At 42.2% G+C, this 18485-nt stretch overlaps 1 protein-coding gene across 3 annotated transcripts; it reads right to left on the bottom strand.

Annotated features, from left to right (window-relative positions):
* Positions 1–541: 541 nt before the first annotated feature.
* On the bottom strand, positions 542–3177 carry Pramef8l3 (PRAME family member 8 like 3). Of its 3 annotated transcripts, none has more exons than XM_003751305.3 (3): positions 2891–3177; positions 1841–2434; positions 542–1109 (listed from the first exon to the last, which is right to left on the bottom strand). In XM_003751305.3, the coding sequence occupies exons 1-3, from the start codon at positions 3175–3177 to the stop codon at positions 542–544; spliced, it is 1449 nt and encodes a 482-aa protein (XP_003751353.2). The 3 variants fall into 3 exon arrangements, with proteins under 3 accessions (XP_003751353.2, XP_017455048.2, XP_017455049.2); XM_017599559.2 differs by having other exon boundaries at positions 1841–2431; XM_017599560.2 differs by lacking the exon at positions 1841–2434.
* Positions 3178–18485: the final 15308 nt, after the last annotated feature.

Here is an 18485-nt window from a genome sequence, read left to right as displayed (position 1 = left end):
CTGCATATTACTGGACACCTTACATACACTTTGGGTGCTATATAGAGTTTGAGAGTCCATAGGAATAATGCTCTACAGACACATGGCTGTAGCATAGAGTGTACATAGGTTCCTGGTAGTAATCTCATGGAGGCATGACAAAAAGATCAAGAGTAGAAAGTCAGAGTGGAAAGCCTGTTAACTTTGTCGTGGGTTGTCTTCTTCCATTTAGACATCTCTGAAGGGTGCAAGGTGCCTTGTGGTCTGAATGTACTGTATTTTCATCTTCTGTGGTCCATTTAATACTACTTCATTGGAGGTGTGTCTATGTTGCTTACTTTAGTTTAAATGTTTACTGCACATAACTGATCAGTGAAATAAGAGGGTTGTAAATGTAGCCAAGGAAAAGGACAAGGAAAAGAAGTATCAAGAAGACTTTTATTTTATACATGGCAATTTCACCTTGCCATTTGCTGCACCCATGCAATACCAGCGTCTTTCCATTCTGCACCCATTCAGCACAAGCCTTTTTTTTTTAAATACAGAAGTTCTACTTCACAATTTACTGCCAGCAACAACAAAGCCTGGGCCCATTATGATAGACACAGCGCTCACCACATGTATAACAGATTTCTGTAGCAAAGGAGATATTCTTGGGCTGCCGTATTGCCCTGTGTGTATCCATGAGCTCACGACAAAGTTGGGCAAATCTTTCCACAGAAACTTGAGCCGAGTCATCATAGCACTCCAGAGGGGCAGGGTATTGTTCCACATTGATCCTGCTCCAGTTGGCTGTGTGCTGCAACAGGTCCTTCAGAATGGGCATGGAGAATTTGTTGCTGTAGAACTTGACCGTGGTGAGCTGAGAGAAATTTCTGAGGGCAGGTAGGAGGGCATAAAGCTGAGAGTCCTTCATCCTACAACACTGAAAATCCAGAGTCTCAAGAGTGTCTGCCACTTTCTCTAGGAAACCTCTCAGAGACATAATATCCACATCATGTAAGATCACTCCTCTCAATTCCAGATGTTTTAACTGAAAGAGGCTCTTACAGCAGGAGAAGGAATTCAACTCATTCTGTGAAATTATGTAGTAAGTAACTGAGAGGGTCTCCAAAGGCGTCAACAGGCACCTAGGGATAGAACAGGGGGTCAGTTCTGGCTAATGGTGTTGTAGATATTTGGCTGGAATGTAAAGAGAGGTAGAGGGAACCAAGTGCCCCACGGTGAGTTTGACTAAATGATCAAGGACATCATTTCTGATGTTTCCTGATGGAAATTGCTCAGTCATGCCCACCCCACAGTTCATGGACTGACTTCACTCTCAAACTGAAAAGCGGCTCAGTTCATGAGTCCAGAAAGCACACACAAGAACTTCCATCCCAGTAAAGTCCTGACAGCATCTCGACATTTGCATCTGGATTCTATCCGTCCTTCTGAAGTTACCCATGTTCTCATTTACAAGCCCCCTGTCCCAGGCACTCAGTGCTACTTGGGCTCTCAATGTTTTATCCAAGGGAATTGAGGGAAGATAGAAGGTTGTTCTATAGCTCAGGTTCACCCTATGCTACTGAGTCCCCCAACTCCTGGATATGAAACTTGGTAGAATTCCAACCTACTCTTATTATCTATCTTAACTCCAGGTCAATTCTCTAATTAATGAGTGCTCAGTTGAAACACTTATTTCACCTGTAAAATTAACCGAGTGTCACTCAGTATACATGAAAATAGGACACAAATCCTGAGTCTTATGTGTCTCTGAATGTTTGTTCCTAGTGACTGCTGACATTATACACCACTCATCCTTAAGATAAGAGAGACAGATTTGCTTTGGGAGCTGAACTAGCTCTTCATTCTTACTTACCCTAGGACTTGATTCATGTGATCTCTAAGAAAATGGGGGCAAAACATACTGAGATGCTGGAGACAATTGAATTTGGAGAACTGAGAAATAAACTTCTTGATACACTTGGCTTCTCTGTCTCCTGTTTCATTGTGATTAGAAGAGATCATCCCTTTCAGGGGTTCCAGGAAGACTTTGCGGAGATTTCTCATCTGTCCAAAGTAGGGAGCAAAATGTGCCAGCTCTAACAGTGTCCACTCAGTATGCAGTTCAAATTCTGTGATATGCTGCGGATCAAAAACATTCAAGATCTGTCTGATAACATGGACCGGCAGATCCCAGATCGTCATCTTTGTACAGCAGAAATATAGGGAGCCCTTGCTCTCCTGGGCCCACTTTAAGAAGCATGCTCGTTCTTCCTCAAGGCAAGAAAAGATGGACAGTTCAACTATGACCTTCACACGTTGCCGCCTCAGTGCATATCTGGGAAACAACTTTGCTACTTGCTTTTCCTCCAAGTTCTCTGCTGAATGGCTGCTGTCCTCTGCTCCAGTCCATATATTCCAGAAGTTATGGTGCACATTTCTCAGATCGAGGACCTGTAGTTTTGTCCTCCTGTTGGTGAAACATATGAACCTCATGAGACTCTGAATCAGCTTTTAATACATATATCTAAACTCATCTCTCCACTATTGAGAGGTATGTTTTTAAGCACCTGATATCCAAACTGGATTCAGGCATGCTCCAGATACTTTCCCAGACTTATGTGCACTTGATTACTTTTATTTCACTAATGTAAACCTTACTTTTAATTAGTCACATTATTAGTGGTTGTGGGAATGCTAGGTATAGGCTCATTCTACTGTGAGGCTATATTTACTCTAGTACATATTCAACTATAATCCATATTCAACTATCCTTAGTACAAGTAAATTGCTTTCAAGAACCATGTATACCTGCATGATGATGAGATCAAAAATTTCTGATCCAAGTATAACCAAGCCAATCACCTTGACAATCTCTACTGTGCAGTTCGTGTGCTCTCTTATACAGTACATAGTTATTCCTTACCTTGGGTGAAACTTTCTTGTCAGTCGCATGTCTATTCCATCTAGCAGAGCCTTCATGGTTTCCCCATTAGGTGTCTTCATCAATGCCCCCACAGGGAGACAGGGAAAAGGCCAAGCTGCTACCATTTCCTTCACGAGGTTGATGTGTCTGCCCTCGAATGCCTCCTTGAACAGTGCTGGGAAGAGCATAGTAGGCAGCTCCCCAAGACAGGCTATGGCCATGGCCTCATTTCTTAGAAGAGTCTGCCTTGCCAGCTTCTGGAGTGTGGGTGGGGTATGCCCAGTCATCTTCTAAGGTCTCCAGTCAGAAATCTCCTGGGGAAGGAGTCAAAAAACAATGCACTTTCAAGAAAAATTTATAAAACTTCCTCACAATCACAGCAATGATGAAGCTACTGCTCTGGCAATGGTAGAAATGTCATTTTTCCTCTTCATCCTAAATTGGTCATGTAAAGAAAGACTCCCACACTGGCAATGTGGGAGATTTTTGATCCCTCAATGGGTATATAATTTTCTGGTCAAAAGATTTTAAGTATGACACTTCCGTTTAAAAAACGGAAGAACGGAAAGAGAATTGATTGCCCAGACATATGGGCATTCTGAGACTGCAGGGCAGGAGAGACTGCCCATCTTTGCCTGCATGTCAGACCCAAGAGGAAACTGTATAGGGCCTCTGGGAACAGGAAGACAGGGGCACTCAAGTTGCAGGAGCCCTGCAGTCCAAACTATGCCGGGATCTGAAGGGACCCAGTCAAACAACTCCCTGTACCCAAATCCCATAGGAAGAAGAGCTAGAACTTCAGAGGGGCATATACACCTCGAAAAACAGAAGAGACTACTCTCTGCCCACATTTCTGACTCTAGAGGAAAACACCTAGCACCATCTGGGCCTCCTATGCACAGGGACAGAGGAGAAGGTGGGGCAGGCCTTCAGGTTGCTGACCTCAAGGAGAGCTGAAACCCAGTCCCGAGGAATGACTTCAGACCCAAGACCAGAGGTAAGACCAACTTTTTTACTCCAACTGACCTGCTTGGTGGACTCAGGACACACAAAGGCAAAATTACTCTGGGACAGGACACTTCCGATTTTTAGCTAGCACCGGATCCTCCCTGATCACAGCCTAGAGCTCCCTGATCCAAAACCTCATGAGAGAGACAGCTGCCTGCTCAGACGTGTGGGCAATCCTGAGACTGCAGGGCCTGAGATACTGCCAGTACCGCCCACCTTTGTCCACATCCCAAGAGGCAACTGTATAGGGCCTCTGGGAACAAGAAGATAAGGGCACTCAAGCTGCAGGAGCTCGGCAGTCCAGACTGTGCCTGGATCTGAAGGGACCTGGTCAAACAACACCTTGCACCCAAATCCCGTAGAAGGGAGAGCTAGACCTTCAGAGGGGCAGACACAACTGGGAAACCAGAGGAGACTACTCTCTGCCCACATTTATGACTCAAGAGGAAAACACCTAGCGTCATTTGAGCACCCTGTCCACAGAGACCCGGGAAAGGTGGAGCAGGCCCTTCTGGTTGCTGCCCTCAAGGAGAGCTGAAACTGAGACCAAGGAGCGACTTCAGGCACCAGACCAGAGAGGTAAGACCAACTTTTCTGCTTCAAGTGACCTGCCTGGTGGACTCAGGACACACACTCACAGGAACAGCTGAGAGTCAGTAGACAGGAACGACAACACGCCTGAAAGCAGAACACTATGTTCCTATAACTGGCTGAAAGAAAACAGGAAAACAGGTCTCCAGCACTCCTGACACACAGGCCTATAGGAACATTCTAGCCACTGTCAGAAATAGCAGAACAAGGTAACACCAGAGACAACCTAATGGTGAGAGGCAAGCCCAGGAACCCAAGCAACAAAAAGCAAGACTACATGGCATCATCGGAGCCTAATTCTCCCACCAAAGCGAACACTGAATATCCAAACACACCAGAAAAGAAAGATGTAGATTTAAAATCACATTTGATCATGATGCTGGAGGACATCAAGAAAGATATAGAAACTTTTTTAGAGAAATGCAGGAAAACACAAATAAACAAAGTAGAAGCCCTTAGAAAGGGAACACAAAAATCCCTGAAAGAATTACAGGAAAGCACAAACAAGTGAAGGAATTAAAAATGGAAATAGGAGCAAAAAAGAAAGCACCAAGGGAGACAACCCTGGATATAGAAAACCGAAAAAAAGAGACAAGGAGCTGTAGATACAAGCATCCCTATCAGAGTACAAGAGATAGAAGAGAGAATCTCAGGAGCAGAAGATTCCACAGAAATCAGCAGCTCTGAGTGCTTGCAGAAAGAAACAGGAGAAAGCATATATCAACAGCTTGAGAGCACATGTAAAAGCTCTAAAACAAAAAGAAACAAATACACACAGGAGGAGTAGAAGGCAGGATATAATCAAACTAAGAGCTGAAATCAACCAAGTACAAACAAAAAAGACTATACAAAGAATCAGCAGAACCAAAAGCTAGTTCTTTGAGAAAAAAAAAAAACCAAGATAGATAAACCCTTAGCCAGACTAACCAGGGTACACAGAGAGTGTGGTGTCCAAATTGACAAAATCAGAAATGAAAAGGGAGAAATAACAACAGAGTCAGAGGAAATTCAAAAATCATCAGTTCCTATGACAAAAGCCTATATTCAACAAAACCAGATACCAGGTACCAAAGTTAAATCAGGAACACAGAAACCATTTAAACAACCAGATAACTCCTACAGAAATAGAAGCAGTCATTATAAGTCTCCCAACCAAAAAGAGCACAGGTCCACATCAGTTCAGTGCAGAATTCTATCAGACCTTCAAAGAAGACTTCATACCAATACTATCCAAACTATTCCACAAAATTGAAACAGACTGAGGGCTACCAAATTCCTTCTATGAAGTCACAATTACTCTTCTACAAAAATCACACAAAGACCCAACAAAGAAAGAGAACTTCAGACCAATTTCCCTTATGAATATTGATGCAAAATACTCAATAAAATTTTAGCAAACCGAATCCAAGAGCACATAAAACCAATCATCCATCATGATCAAGTAGGCTTCATCCCAGGTATGCAGGGGTGGTTTAATATACAGAAAACCATCAACATAGTCCACTATATAAACAAACTTAAAGATAAAAACCACATGATCATTTCATTAGATGCTGAGGAAGCATTTGACAAAATTCAACACACCTTCATGATAAATCCTGGAAAGATCAGGAATTCAAGGCCCATGCCTAAGCATAGTAAAAAGCCATACACAGCAAAGCAGTAGCTAACATTAAACTAAGTGGAGAGAAATTTAAAGCAATCCAACTGAAATCAGGGACTAGACAAGGCTCCCACTCTCTCCCTACTTATTTAATATAGTTCTCGAAGTTCTAGCCAGACCAATCCAACAAAAAAAGGAGATCAAAGGAATACAGATTGGAAAGGAAAAAATGAAAATATCACTATTTGCAGATGATTTGATAGTGTATTTAAGTGATCCCAAAAGTTCCACCAGAGAACTACTAATCCTGATAGAAACTTTCAGCAAAGTGGCTGAGTATAAAATTAACTCAAATAAATCAGTAGCCTTCCTCTACACAAAAGAGAAACAAGCTGAGAAAAAAATTAGGAAATGACACCCTTCATAATAGTCCTAAATAATATAAAATACCTTGGTGTGACTTTAACCAAGCAAGTGAAAGATCTGCATTGTAAGAACTTCAGGCCTCTGAAGAAGGAAATTGAAGAAGTACTCAGAAGATGGAAAGATCTCCTATGCTCATGAATTGGCAGGATTAATATAGTTAAAATGTCCATTTTTAGGGGTTGGGGATTTAGCTCAGTGGTAGAGCACTTGCCTAGCAAGCACAAGGCCCTGGGTTCGGTCCCCAGCTCCAAAAAAAATAAATGTCCATTTTTATCAAAAGCTATCTACAGATTCAATGCAATCCCCATCAAAATTTCAAACCAATTCTTCATAGAGTTAGACAGAACAATTTGCACATTCATATGGAATAACAAAAACCCAAGATAGCTAAAACTATCCTCAAAAATAACAGGACTTCAGGGGGAATCACTATCCCTGTACTCAAGAAATATTACAGAGTAACAGTGATAAAAAGCTGTATGGTATTGGTATAGAGACAGGCAGAGAGACCAGTGGAATAGAATTGAAGACCCAGAAATGAACCCACACACCTCTGGTTACTTGATTTTTGACAAAGTGGGGAAAACAATCCAATGGAAAAAAGATAGCCTTTTCAGCAAATGGTGCTGGTTCAACTGGAAGTCAACATGTAGAATAATGCTGATCGATCCATTCTTATCACCCTGTACAAAGTTTAAATCCAAATGGAACAAGGACATCCATATCAAACCAGATATGCTCAAACTAATAGAAGAAAAATGAGGAAGAGTCTCGAACACGTGGGCACTGGAGAAAATTTCTTGAACAAACACCAATGGCTTATGCTCTAAGATCCAGAATCGACAGGTGGGATCTCATAAAAGTACAAAGCTTCTGTAAGGCAAAGGACACTGTTGTTAGGACAGAATGGCAACCAACAGATTGGGAAAATATCTTTACCAACCGTACAACTGATAGAGGTCTTATATCCAATATATACAAACAACTCATAAAGGTAGGTTGCCAGAAAACAAGTGGGGTTCGGAGCTAAACAAAGAATTCACAGCTGAGGAATGTCAAATGGCTGAGAAGTACCTAAAGAAATGTTCAACATCTTTAGTCATAAGGGAAATGCTAATGAAAACAACCCTGAGATTCCACCTCACACCAGTGAGAATGGGTAAGATAAAACCCCTGGTGACAGCAAATGCTGGCGTGGATGTGGAGAGATAGGAACACTCCTCTGTCATTGGTGGGATTTCAGACTGGTACAACCATTCTGGAAATCAGTCTGGAGGTTCCTTAGAAAATTGGATATTTCACTACTTGAGGACACCATTATAATCTCTCTTGGGCATATACCCAGAAGGTGCTCCAACAAATAACAAAGACACATGCTCCACTATGTTCATAGTAGCCTTATTTATAATAGCCAGAAGCTAGTAATAACCCAGGTGCCCTTCAACAGAGGAATGGATACAGAAAATGTGGTACATCTACACAATGGAATACTACTTAGTTATCAAAAACAATGACTTTATGAAATTCATAGGCAAATGGATGGAACTGGAAAATATCCTCCTGAGTGAGGTAACCCAATCACAGAAAAACACACATGGTATGCACTCATTGATAAGTGGCTATTAGCCCAAATGCTCAAATTACCCTAGTTGCCACAAACACATGTAACTCAAGAAGAATGACCAAAATGCCAATGTGTAACTCCTTCTTTAAAAGGGGAACTAGAATACCCATGGGAGGGAGTAAGGAGGCAAAGCTTAGAACAGAGGCTGAAGGAACACCCATTCAGAGCCTGCCCCACATGTGGCCCATACATATGCAGCCGCCCAATTAGATAAGATGGATGAAGCAAAGAAGTGCAGGCCTACAGGAATTGGATGTAGATCTGTCCTGAGAGACACAGCCAGAATACAGCAAATAGGTGAATGCCAGCAGCACACCACTGAACTGAGAAAAGGATCTCCATTGAAGAAATTAGAGAAAGGACTGAAAGAGCTTAAAGTGCTTCGAGACCCCATGTGAACAACAATGCCAACCAACCATAGCTTTCAGGTTCAAACCACTACCCAAAGACTATACATGGATTGACCCTGGGATCCAAATGCATAGGTAGCAATGAGTAGCCTGGAAGGGCACTGGTGGAAGGCGAAGCCCTTGGTCCTGCCAAGGCTGGACCCCGAGGGAACATGTTCACTGGAGGAGACTGGTTATGGGAGGACATTTGTGAGGGGAAGACCCACATATAAGAGGAGTGGGAGGGGTTAGGTAGATATTGTCCTGGAAACCGGGAAAGGGAATAACATTTGAAATGTAAATGACAAATACCCCAATTAATAAAGATGGGGGAAAAAGGAAGAAAGAGAGATAGAAAAATGGGAGAGACTTCCAGGACTGTACTGTGTATGACAGTAGTTTAAATATGGAACAGAGGAGATGGAACCTTAAGAGACAACCACCCCAGGAAATACATGGATCCCAGTTGAAGGATGGCACAACTAACCCATGTCAAAATGTTTAACCCAGAATTATTGCCATCTAAATTAAAACAGTAACTAAAATGGAGTAGAGACTGAAGGAAAGTCCATCCAGAGACCACCTACTTTGAGATTCATGCCATCAACAGACATCAAACTCTGACACTATTGCTGATGTCAAGATGTGCTAACAGACAGTAGCCTGGCATGGCTGTCATCTGGGAGGCTATGGCAGCCCCTGTCTCAGATAATTGCAGTCACTCACAGGCAAGCAATTTCACTGAGCTTGGAGATCTTAATGGGAGAGAGAGGGGAGAACAGAAGAAGCTGAATGAGCCTGCAACCCAATAGGAATAACAGTAATATGAACTACCTGGACCACACAGAGCTCCAAAAGACAACCAACCAACCAAAATGTATAGGTGGATTCATGGTTCCAGATAAATATGTATCAATAATTAACTTATCTGGCATCAACGGGAGGGAAGGCACTTGTTTCTGTGGAGACTTGTTGCCCCAGAGAAGGGGGATGTTAAAAGGATGAGGGAGAAGTGGGTGGGTAGATGGGGGAGCACCTTCTAAGAGTCAAATGGGAGGGAGGTTGGGAAGGGAGTTGTTGAGGGGAGACCAAGAACTGGGATATCCTCTGTAATGTAAATCAATAAAATAATCCAAAAAAGGGAAAAGAGAAAAAGAAAGGAAAAACCAACTAAACAACAAAGAAAAGGTGAAATAAAAAATAAGTAAACAAACAATAAAAGAAACAAACAAAAAAAACACCCTCCTGTCACGGATCAAAATTGAAATTCTACTAAGAATGACAGCAGTGGGCTCTTAAAATTTAGAGGTTTTCCTTGTTCCCAAAAGCAGATCCTATCCAAAAACAGAGCTATGTTAAAAAGATGCAAAGCAAAGGCTAAGGTAAGATATTTGAGTAACTGCAAGTATAATTCTAGGTATTGTGAGTTAAAGAGGATCAAAGATATATGGTCTTCAGGTCTCCAGTATGAGCCAGGATCTCACAAAAACAAACACAAAAAGCATTTGTGAGAATGAAAATATGAGGGAATATGCTAGTATTCTTAGCCCTGAGGAGACTGCTGAGTCAGGAGGATTTTGATATCCAGCCTATCCAGAGACACACGGCCATTTCTAAGAAAGCTTGAATAAGGTAAACTTCTTTCCAAAAATCAACCACAATAATTAAATCAACAGGTTAACCTAGATGTTTGAGATGAAGCTAAACCTTGATTTGGAATTAAATCCAAGGTCTTCAATGAGTTCATATAAAGAGACAGAAATTAAAATGTTTTATCATATCTTGGCATCTAAAGGTTTACATCAAACTGCATGACTCAAGGGAAACCAATTACATACCAGTTCTGAGCACTGCACAGAGGTCTCTCAGTCCCAGGGAAACCAGGCAGCTATCCAGGCTCCAGGTCTCTGAATAGTTTTTCTGGCTCCACTGGAGCCTTTATATACCTCTCTGCCTGTCCCTCCCTGTTGCAGCCACGCCTCTAAACCCAAACTGAAACTGCATTAGTTGATTAAGCTCCACCATTTGATTTCTATACATAACTCCCAACTACTTCATTGATTGAATCAGAGCTCTGGGTGAGAATACCTCCACACAACCCTGCCCCTCAAACATTTCACTTGTTGATTAACAACACATCACTTAATATTTGGATTTTTTGATTTGCTTACTTATTACATAGTTTAGAGTTTTGTATGGTGAGACTGGGTCTTGCTCTTAAGTTAAGGTCATTTTAGATATTTAAGTTCTAGCAATCTTCCTGACTCATCATCTTTCTTCCTGATAGGATTACTGTTGTAAATCACTGCACCTGGGCGAATTTTATTCATATGACCAAAAACAGTCTGATTTTGAGTCAATTCAGGTTTCAATCTGTTGCTGATAATACAAATAAAATAATTCATAGACATTATTGTGACTGGATTTAGAACAGTTTTTAACAGTAAGAAGTATGTTCTGGAGATAGAGGCCTGAATTGGACGTGTTTTCAATAAACTGCAGTAGCATCTCCTCAAAAGTTAGAGGCAGGAGAATGGCTTGATTCCATTAATATTTTCGTAGGATAGTAGGTGTGGACTAAGTTGGTAGAGTTACCAAGCATACATGGTGTCCCAGGTTATTGCTGACGTTAGTTGGTCTTGCTGTCTCTGACTGTAGCTTGTCCCTCCTGTGGGCCAGTCTTTAAAAATTCAAACACATTGAAATTAGAGTATTTCAAAAATATCCTGTCACACCAATATATTGGGAAAAGATCTTTACCAATCCTGCAACAGATAGAGGACTTATATCCAAAATATACAAAGAACTCAAGAGGTTAGACCGTAGGGAGACAAATAACCCTATTAAAAAATGGGGTTCCGAGCTAAACAAAGAATTCACAGCTGAGGAATGCCTATGGCTGAGAAACACCTAAAGAAATGCTCAACATCTTTACTCATAAGGGAAATGCAAATCAAAACAACCCTGAGATATCACCTCACACAAGTGAGAATGGCTAAGATCAAAAAATCAGTTGACAGCAAATGCTGGCAAGGATGTGGAAAAAGATGAACACTCCTCCATTGCTGTTGGGACTGCAAACTGGTACAACCATTCTTGAAATCAGTCTGGAGGTTCCTCAGAATATTGGACAATGAATTACCTGAGGACCCAGCTAACCTCTCTTGGGCATATAACCAAAAGATGCCCAAACATATAACAAAGAACATGCTCCACTATGTTCATAGCAGCCTTATTTATAATAGCCAGGAGCTGGAAAGAACCCAGATGCCCTTCAAGAGAGGAATGGATACAGATAATGTGGTACATCTACAGAGTGGAATATTACTCAGCTATCAAAAACAATGACTGTATGAAATTCATAGGCAAATGGATGGAACTGGAAAATATCCTCCTGAGTGAGGCAATCCAATCACAGAAAAACACACATGGTATGCACTCATTGATAAGTGGCTATTAGCCCAAATGCTTGAATTACCCTAGATGCACAGAACACATGAAACTCAAGAAGGATGACCAAAATGCAAATGCTTCACTCCTTCTTTAAAAGGGGAATAAGAAAACACTTGGCAGGGAATAGGGAGACAAAATTTAGAACAGAGGCAAAAGGAACACCCATTCAGAGCCTGCCCACATGTGGCCCATACATGTACAGCCACCCAATTAGATAAGATGGATGAAGCAAAGAAGTGCAGGGTGACAGGAACTGGATGTAGATCTCTCCTTAGAGACACACCCAGAATACAACAAATACATAGGCAAATGCCAGCAGCAATCCACTGAACTGAGATCGGGACATGAGTTGAAGGAATCAGAGAAAGGTCAGGAAGAGCTTGAAGGGGCTCGAAACCTCATATGAACAACAATGCCAACCAACCAGGGCTTCCAGGGACTAAGCCACTACCCAAAGAGTATACATGGACTGACCCTGGGCTCCAACCTCATAGTGGGCAATGAATAGCCTTGTAAGAGCACCAGTGGAAGGGTAAGCCCTTGGTCATGCCAAGCCTGAACCCCCAGTGAAAGTGATTGTTTGGAGGAGAGTGGTAATGATGGGAGAAAGGGGAGGGGAAGCCTATATAGAAGGGGAGGAGGAGGGGTTAGTGGGATGCTGGCCGGGAATCTGGGAAGGGGAATAATAATCGAGATGTAAATAAGAAATACTCAAGTTAATAAAGATAAAAAATTAAAAAAGAAATTCAAAAGCAGATTTACATAATATTTAAGCTGTTTATCATTGTACCATGCAGTACTGTGTATGTCTTATGGTCATCAGTTGTTAGGTTTGTAAATGGTATTACAGATATTTGGGAGCATCTTTGTGAATGTTGGAAAATGACCTATGATTCTTTGTAAAAGCAGTCAGTGCTCTTGACTGCTTAGTCATCTCCCCCTTCTCCTGCTTTGTTCCTTTTATTTACTGAAAATAATTTTTTTCGTAACAGTATGTCCTGATTATATCTTTCCCACCCCTAACCTATCTGGGATCCACTCCACTTTCTCTTCTATCTCAATCTACACCCCCTCTGCCTCTCCTAAAAAACAAAGAGGCAGTTAAAGAATACCAAAAAAGAGGAACCAGGTGTGGTGAAACACACCTTTAATCCTAGTACTTAGAGGAAGAGGCAGGTAGATAGTTCCTTATGAGCTGGTCTGGCCTGATCTACGAAGTGATTTCCAGGACAGCCAACGTTACACAGAGAAATCATTTCTCAACAAGCAAATAATCAAACAAAGAAATGAAAATCAAACAAAGAAAGGATCATATGAAAATAGAACAAAAAGAAACATGTTGAATATGACAAAATAAAGAGATAAAGGACACGAAGTTAGTCTCCAGAGAGCCAAATAAGCCTATTAAAATGGGATACACAGCTAAACAAAACATTCTCAGCTGAGGAATATCGAATGGCCAAAAGGCACCTAAAGAAATGTTCAACATCCTTAGTCATCAGGGAAATGCAAATCAAAATAACCTTGGGATTCCACCCCACTCCAGTCAGAATGGCTGAAATAAAAAACTCAGGCAACAGCAGATGCTGGTGAGGATGTGAAGAAAGAGGAATGATCCTCCATTGTTGGTGGGACTACAAACTGGTTCAACTACCCTGGAAATCAGTCTGGGGTTCCTCAGAAAACTGGATATTCCACTACCTGAGGACCCAGCTATACTTCTCCTGGGCATATACCCAAAAGATGCTCAACATTCAACAGATATACATGCTCCACTATGTTCATAGCAGCCTGATTTATAATAACCAGAAGCTAGAAAAAACACAGATGCCCTTCAAGAGATGAATGGATTCAAAAAATGTTGTACATCTACACAATGGAGTACTACTCAGTTATTGAAAACAATGACTACATGAAATTCATAGGAAAGGGATGGAACTAGAAAATATCATCATGAGTGAGGTAACCCTGAAAAGTTCTCAGGGAGAACTTTCCCTCGGGATGGAGACCCTCCAACTCAATGACCAGACCGAGTCCACAGGATGTAATCAGCAAGAGGATTTGGTTTATTGTCGGGATACACAGGCACAGGCACCTGTGGGCGCTTCAGTCACTCGGGGGACTGGCGTGCCCCATGGAACCAAGGATCCAAGGATGGGCTTTTTATAGGATTCTGGGGAGCAGAAGCAAGCATACAGAAGCAGATGCATGGTTACAGGGATATAATTGGTGGATTCTAATGTGGCAAGGGTTCAGCCCGGGGGCAAGTTTCCTAGCTACCTTCCTGAAACATAACGACTGACTCGCCCCCCGCAAGGGTTCAACCCGGGGGGCAAGTTTCCTAGCTACCTTCCTGGAACATAACGACTGACTCGGCCCCCCACCAGGGTGTGGGACCTCTACCGGGGCTTTTCTCATTGTCAGGTGCTCAACCGCAGTCGTCCTGTTGCCAGGCCTTCAACCATACACATCCTGCTTGGCAGCAGCTGTGTACTCAGTGTTCTAACCTTTCCCTGAACCAGTCATCTTAAGTACAGCCTTGCAAAATGGCGTTACTGCTGCTAAGCTGGGGTCTTTCAACCCAATCACAGAAAAACACACTTGGGATGCTCTCACAGATAAGTGGACATTAGCCCATATGCTCAAATTACCCAAGATGCAATCCACACACCACAGGAAGCTCAAGAAGAAGGATCAGCATAATGCAGAAGCTCCCACTCTTTCTTAAAATGGGGAACAAAAATATCCATAGGAGTGTATATGGAGGCAAAGTTTAGAGCAGAGACTGAAGGAACTGCCATTCAGAGCCTGCCCCACATATGGCCCATATAAATGCAGCCACCAAAACTAGATAAGATAGATGAAGCTAAAAAGTGCATGCTGAAAGGGACCGGATATAGATCTCTCCTGAGAGCCACATCCAGAGCATTTCAAATACAGAGGTCAATGCTAGTAGCAAACTTCTGAACTGAGAACAGGACCCCCTTTGGGTTAACTAGAGGAAGTATTGAAAGAGTTGAAGGAGCTCGCAGCCCCATAAAAACAACAATGTCAACCAACCAGAGTTTCCAAGGACTAAACCACAACCGAAAGACTATATATGGAGTGATCCTGGATTTCAACTGCATATGTAGCAAAGAATAGCCTTGTTGGGACACCAGTGGAAGGGGAAGCCCTTGGTCCTGCCAAGGTTGGACCCCATTGAGGGGAACGTCTGGGGGGGCTGGCACTAAGGATGGGGAGGAACATGCATATTGGGGAGAGGCAGGGAATAGGGGTTTATGGACAGGAAACCGGGAAAGGGAATAACATTTGAAATGCAAATAAAGAAAAATATCTAATAAAAAAGAAAAAGAGGAAAAAAGAGTTAGAGGAAAAAGAGCCAAGAAAAGTGATCAGGATTACATATCGATATAGAATGGTTTCATGAGCACACAAGAATCCAGTAAAAACAACAAATTGGTAGCCATAATATATGAGCAAAGAAATCAAAGGGGATAAGGACTCTGTAGAAAGTCCAGCAGAGTCAATTAACTGGGTCCTTTAGGGCCCTCAGAGACTCAACCACCAGACAAAGAACATACATTGGTTGGACATAGGCCTCCCCTATGTCCAACAGATGTAGGAGACATGCAGCTTGGTCTTCAAGTGGGTCCCCTAAGGACTAGAGTGAAGGCTACTTCAAAAGATATTGTTCTTATAGCTGGGCTGCTTTGTATGGCCTCAGTGGGAAAAGATATGCATAGTCTTGAAAATACTTGAAGTACCATGGTATGGGGATACCCAAGGAGCCCCCATCCTGTTAGAGGAGAAGTGAAGGAGGTATAAGGAAGAATAAGTAAAAAATTGAATTAAATTAAAGAACAAAAACAATCCTCCCAAAAACAAAAGGCCTGAGAAACATTATGAGACATAGGAGCTCCAAAGAGACCTCTGAGTTCACTTTGTGTTGGCATGTACCCTTGGTCATGAATCCTGCTTGTAGGAGTGAGATTGGAACCCTTAGGGAGACTCCATTTGAGAGAACCAATTTTTTATTTGCAAATTCTTATCAATAGTTTCTGTGTTTGGGATGGGAGTTTGTGTCCACTTTCTTTTCTCAAAAATGACACCCCATGTGGTACAGAGCCACATGGGCCCTGAGAAAACTACTTCAGTTTCTCTGAGTTCATATGTGTATTAGTTCTCCTGTGTTTAAGGAGGCCTGGCATCCTTGGTGTGTACCATCCCCTCTGGCTCTAAACTTCTTTCCTTGTTCTCTTCTACACGATTCCCTGAGACTTGATGGGAGGATTTGAAGGAAATGTACCTTTAGGTCAGAATGTTCCAAGAACTTTGTCTCTGTCTCTGTCTCTGTCTCTGTCTCTGTCTCTGTCTCTCTCTCTCTGTGTATGCATGCATATGAGCATTTTGCTTACTAAGTCAAGGAAAGGACACAGGATCCGAGGACGCTGAAGTTACAGGTGGTTTCAAGCCACCACCACTTTCTAGCCTTTCTAGTAACAGATGTTTTCTTTCCACGCACATAAATACCATCTGCCAATTCCACTCTGCTCCTGTAGCACTGTGTTCAGATTGATTTGTAAATGTAAAACTGGTTTCAAAGTTCAGTCAAGTTTTGCCTTTTTTTCTGTGGTGTCAGGGTACTGCTGGTAGCTGTGTTTTTTGTCTAATCTTTGAAGAAAGGGCTCCTGTGGCTTTTGCCTGCCATTTGCTTCCCTGTCAGGCCTTCATCCCTTCTGCAGTTGTGTTTTCAGGACTGACATCAATACTTAACAATACAATCCTCTACTGTTGGTGGGATTGCAAGCTGGTGCAACAACTTTGGAAATCACTCTGATGGTCTTCGAGAAAACTGGACATAGTAACTACTTGAGAACCCAGCTATACCACTCCTGGGCATACATCCAAAAGATGTTTCAACATATAAGAAGGACACACACTCCACTACATTCATACCAACCTCATTGATAATAGCCAGAAACTGGAAAGAACCCAGATGTCCTTCAACAAATGAATGGATACAGAAAAAGTGGTACATTTACACAATGGAGTATTACTCAGCTATTAAAAATAATGACTACATGAAATTTTTAGGAAAATAGATGGAACTTGAAAATATCATTCTAAGTGAGGTAACCCAGTCACAAATGAGCACACATGGTATGTACTCACTTACGAGTGGATGTTAGCCCAAAATCTTGGAATACTTAAGAAAAAAATCACAGATCATATTAAGCTCAAGAAGAAAGAAGACAAAAATGTGGATGCTTCACTCCTTCTTAGAAGGGAGAACAAAATACTCATGGGAGGAAGTACAGGGACAAAGGGTGGAGCAGAGACTGAAGAAAAGGTCATCTAGAGACTACCCCAGCTGGAGATCCATCCAGCATGCAGCCACTAAACCCAGTCACTATTGCTGATACTGCTTGCAGACAGGAGTAAAATATGGGTGTCCCCAGAGACCTAGTGATACAGATGAGGATGGTTGCAGGTGATCATTGGACTGAACGTGGGGCCCACAATGGAGGAGTTAGAGAAAAGACTGAAGGAGCTGAAGGGCCTTGCAACACCATAAGAAAAACAACAATATCAACCAACCAGACCCCACCAGAGTTCCTACGGACTAACTCACCGACCAATCAGTATACATGGTCGAACCCATGACTCCAGCTACATATGTAGCAGAGTATGACATTGTCCAGCAACAATAGGAGGAAAAGCCCTTGGTCATGGGAAAATGAAGGCTCATTTTTCCAATGTCTACTAATGATAGGGAGTTAAGGTTGGAGTGGGTGGAAGGAGTAAGAACATCCTCATACAAGTACGGGGAGGCTGGAGGAGGTATGGTAGATGGGGAAAGTTGATAAGTTGAAATGTAAATACACGAGATATCTAAAAAAACAAAATTTAAAAAAATAAAATTTTAAAAAAGAAAAAAACAAAGACAAAACCAGTACTTTCCTCCTCCCTTGCCTAGTCACAAAAAAATTTCTAATTTTCTCTAGACACTTTAAACAGGCACAAAACTGGTGATTCTGGTCTAGTCTTTTGAAAAACTTCTTTGACTTTTCTTCAAAGACAGAAAAGGAACATTTATTCTTCATCCTTCCCCATGGGAATGAAAAGCTGTCAGGGAGAACTTTCCCTCGGGATGGAGACCCTCCAACTCTAAAGACCAGATCGAGACACCACAGGATGCAATCAGCAAGAGGATTTGGTTTATTGTCGGGATACACAGGCACAGGCACCTGCGGGCGCTTCAGTCACTCGGGGGACTGGCGCCCCACGGAACCAAGGATGGGCTTTTTATAGGATTTTGGGGAGCAGAAGCAAGCATACAGAAGCAGATGCATGGTTACAGGGATATAATTGGTGGATTCTAATGTGGCAAGGGTTCAGCCCAGGGGCAAGTTTCCTAGCTACCTTCTTGAAACATAACGACTGACTCGCCCCCCCAAGGGTTCAGCCTGGGGGCAAGTTTCCTAGCTACCTTTCTGC

Source organism: Rattus norvegicus, chromosome 14 (assembly GCF_036323735.1).
Source record: "Rattus norvegicus strain BN/NHsdMcwi chromosome 14, GRCr8, whole genome shotgun sequence".
In the NCBI taxonomy this organism is placed as follows: domain Eukaryota; kingdom Metazoa; phylum Chordata; class Mammalia; order Rodentia; family Muridae; genus Rattus; species Rattus norvegicus.
This window is presented reverse-complemented; position numbering and strand designations above follow the sequence as displayed.

Excerpts from the sequence above, each read along its gene's own strand:
- Pramef8l3 (XM_003751305.3), bottom strand. The coding sequence starts at position 3,177 with ATGACTGGGCATACCCCACCCACACTCCAGAAGCTGGCAAGGCAGACT. Across the intron at positions 2,435-2,890 it reads ACAAGAAAGTTTCACCCAAG|GAGGACAAAACTACAGGTCC; the intron begins GTAAGGAATAAC and ends TTTCACCAACAG. Across the intron at positions 1,110-1,840 it reads CACATGAATCAAGTCCTAGG|GTGCCTGTTGACGCCTTTGG; the intron begins GTAAGTAAGAAT and ends TTCTATCCCTAG.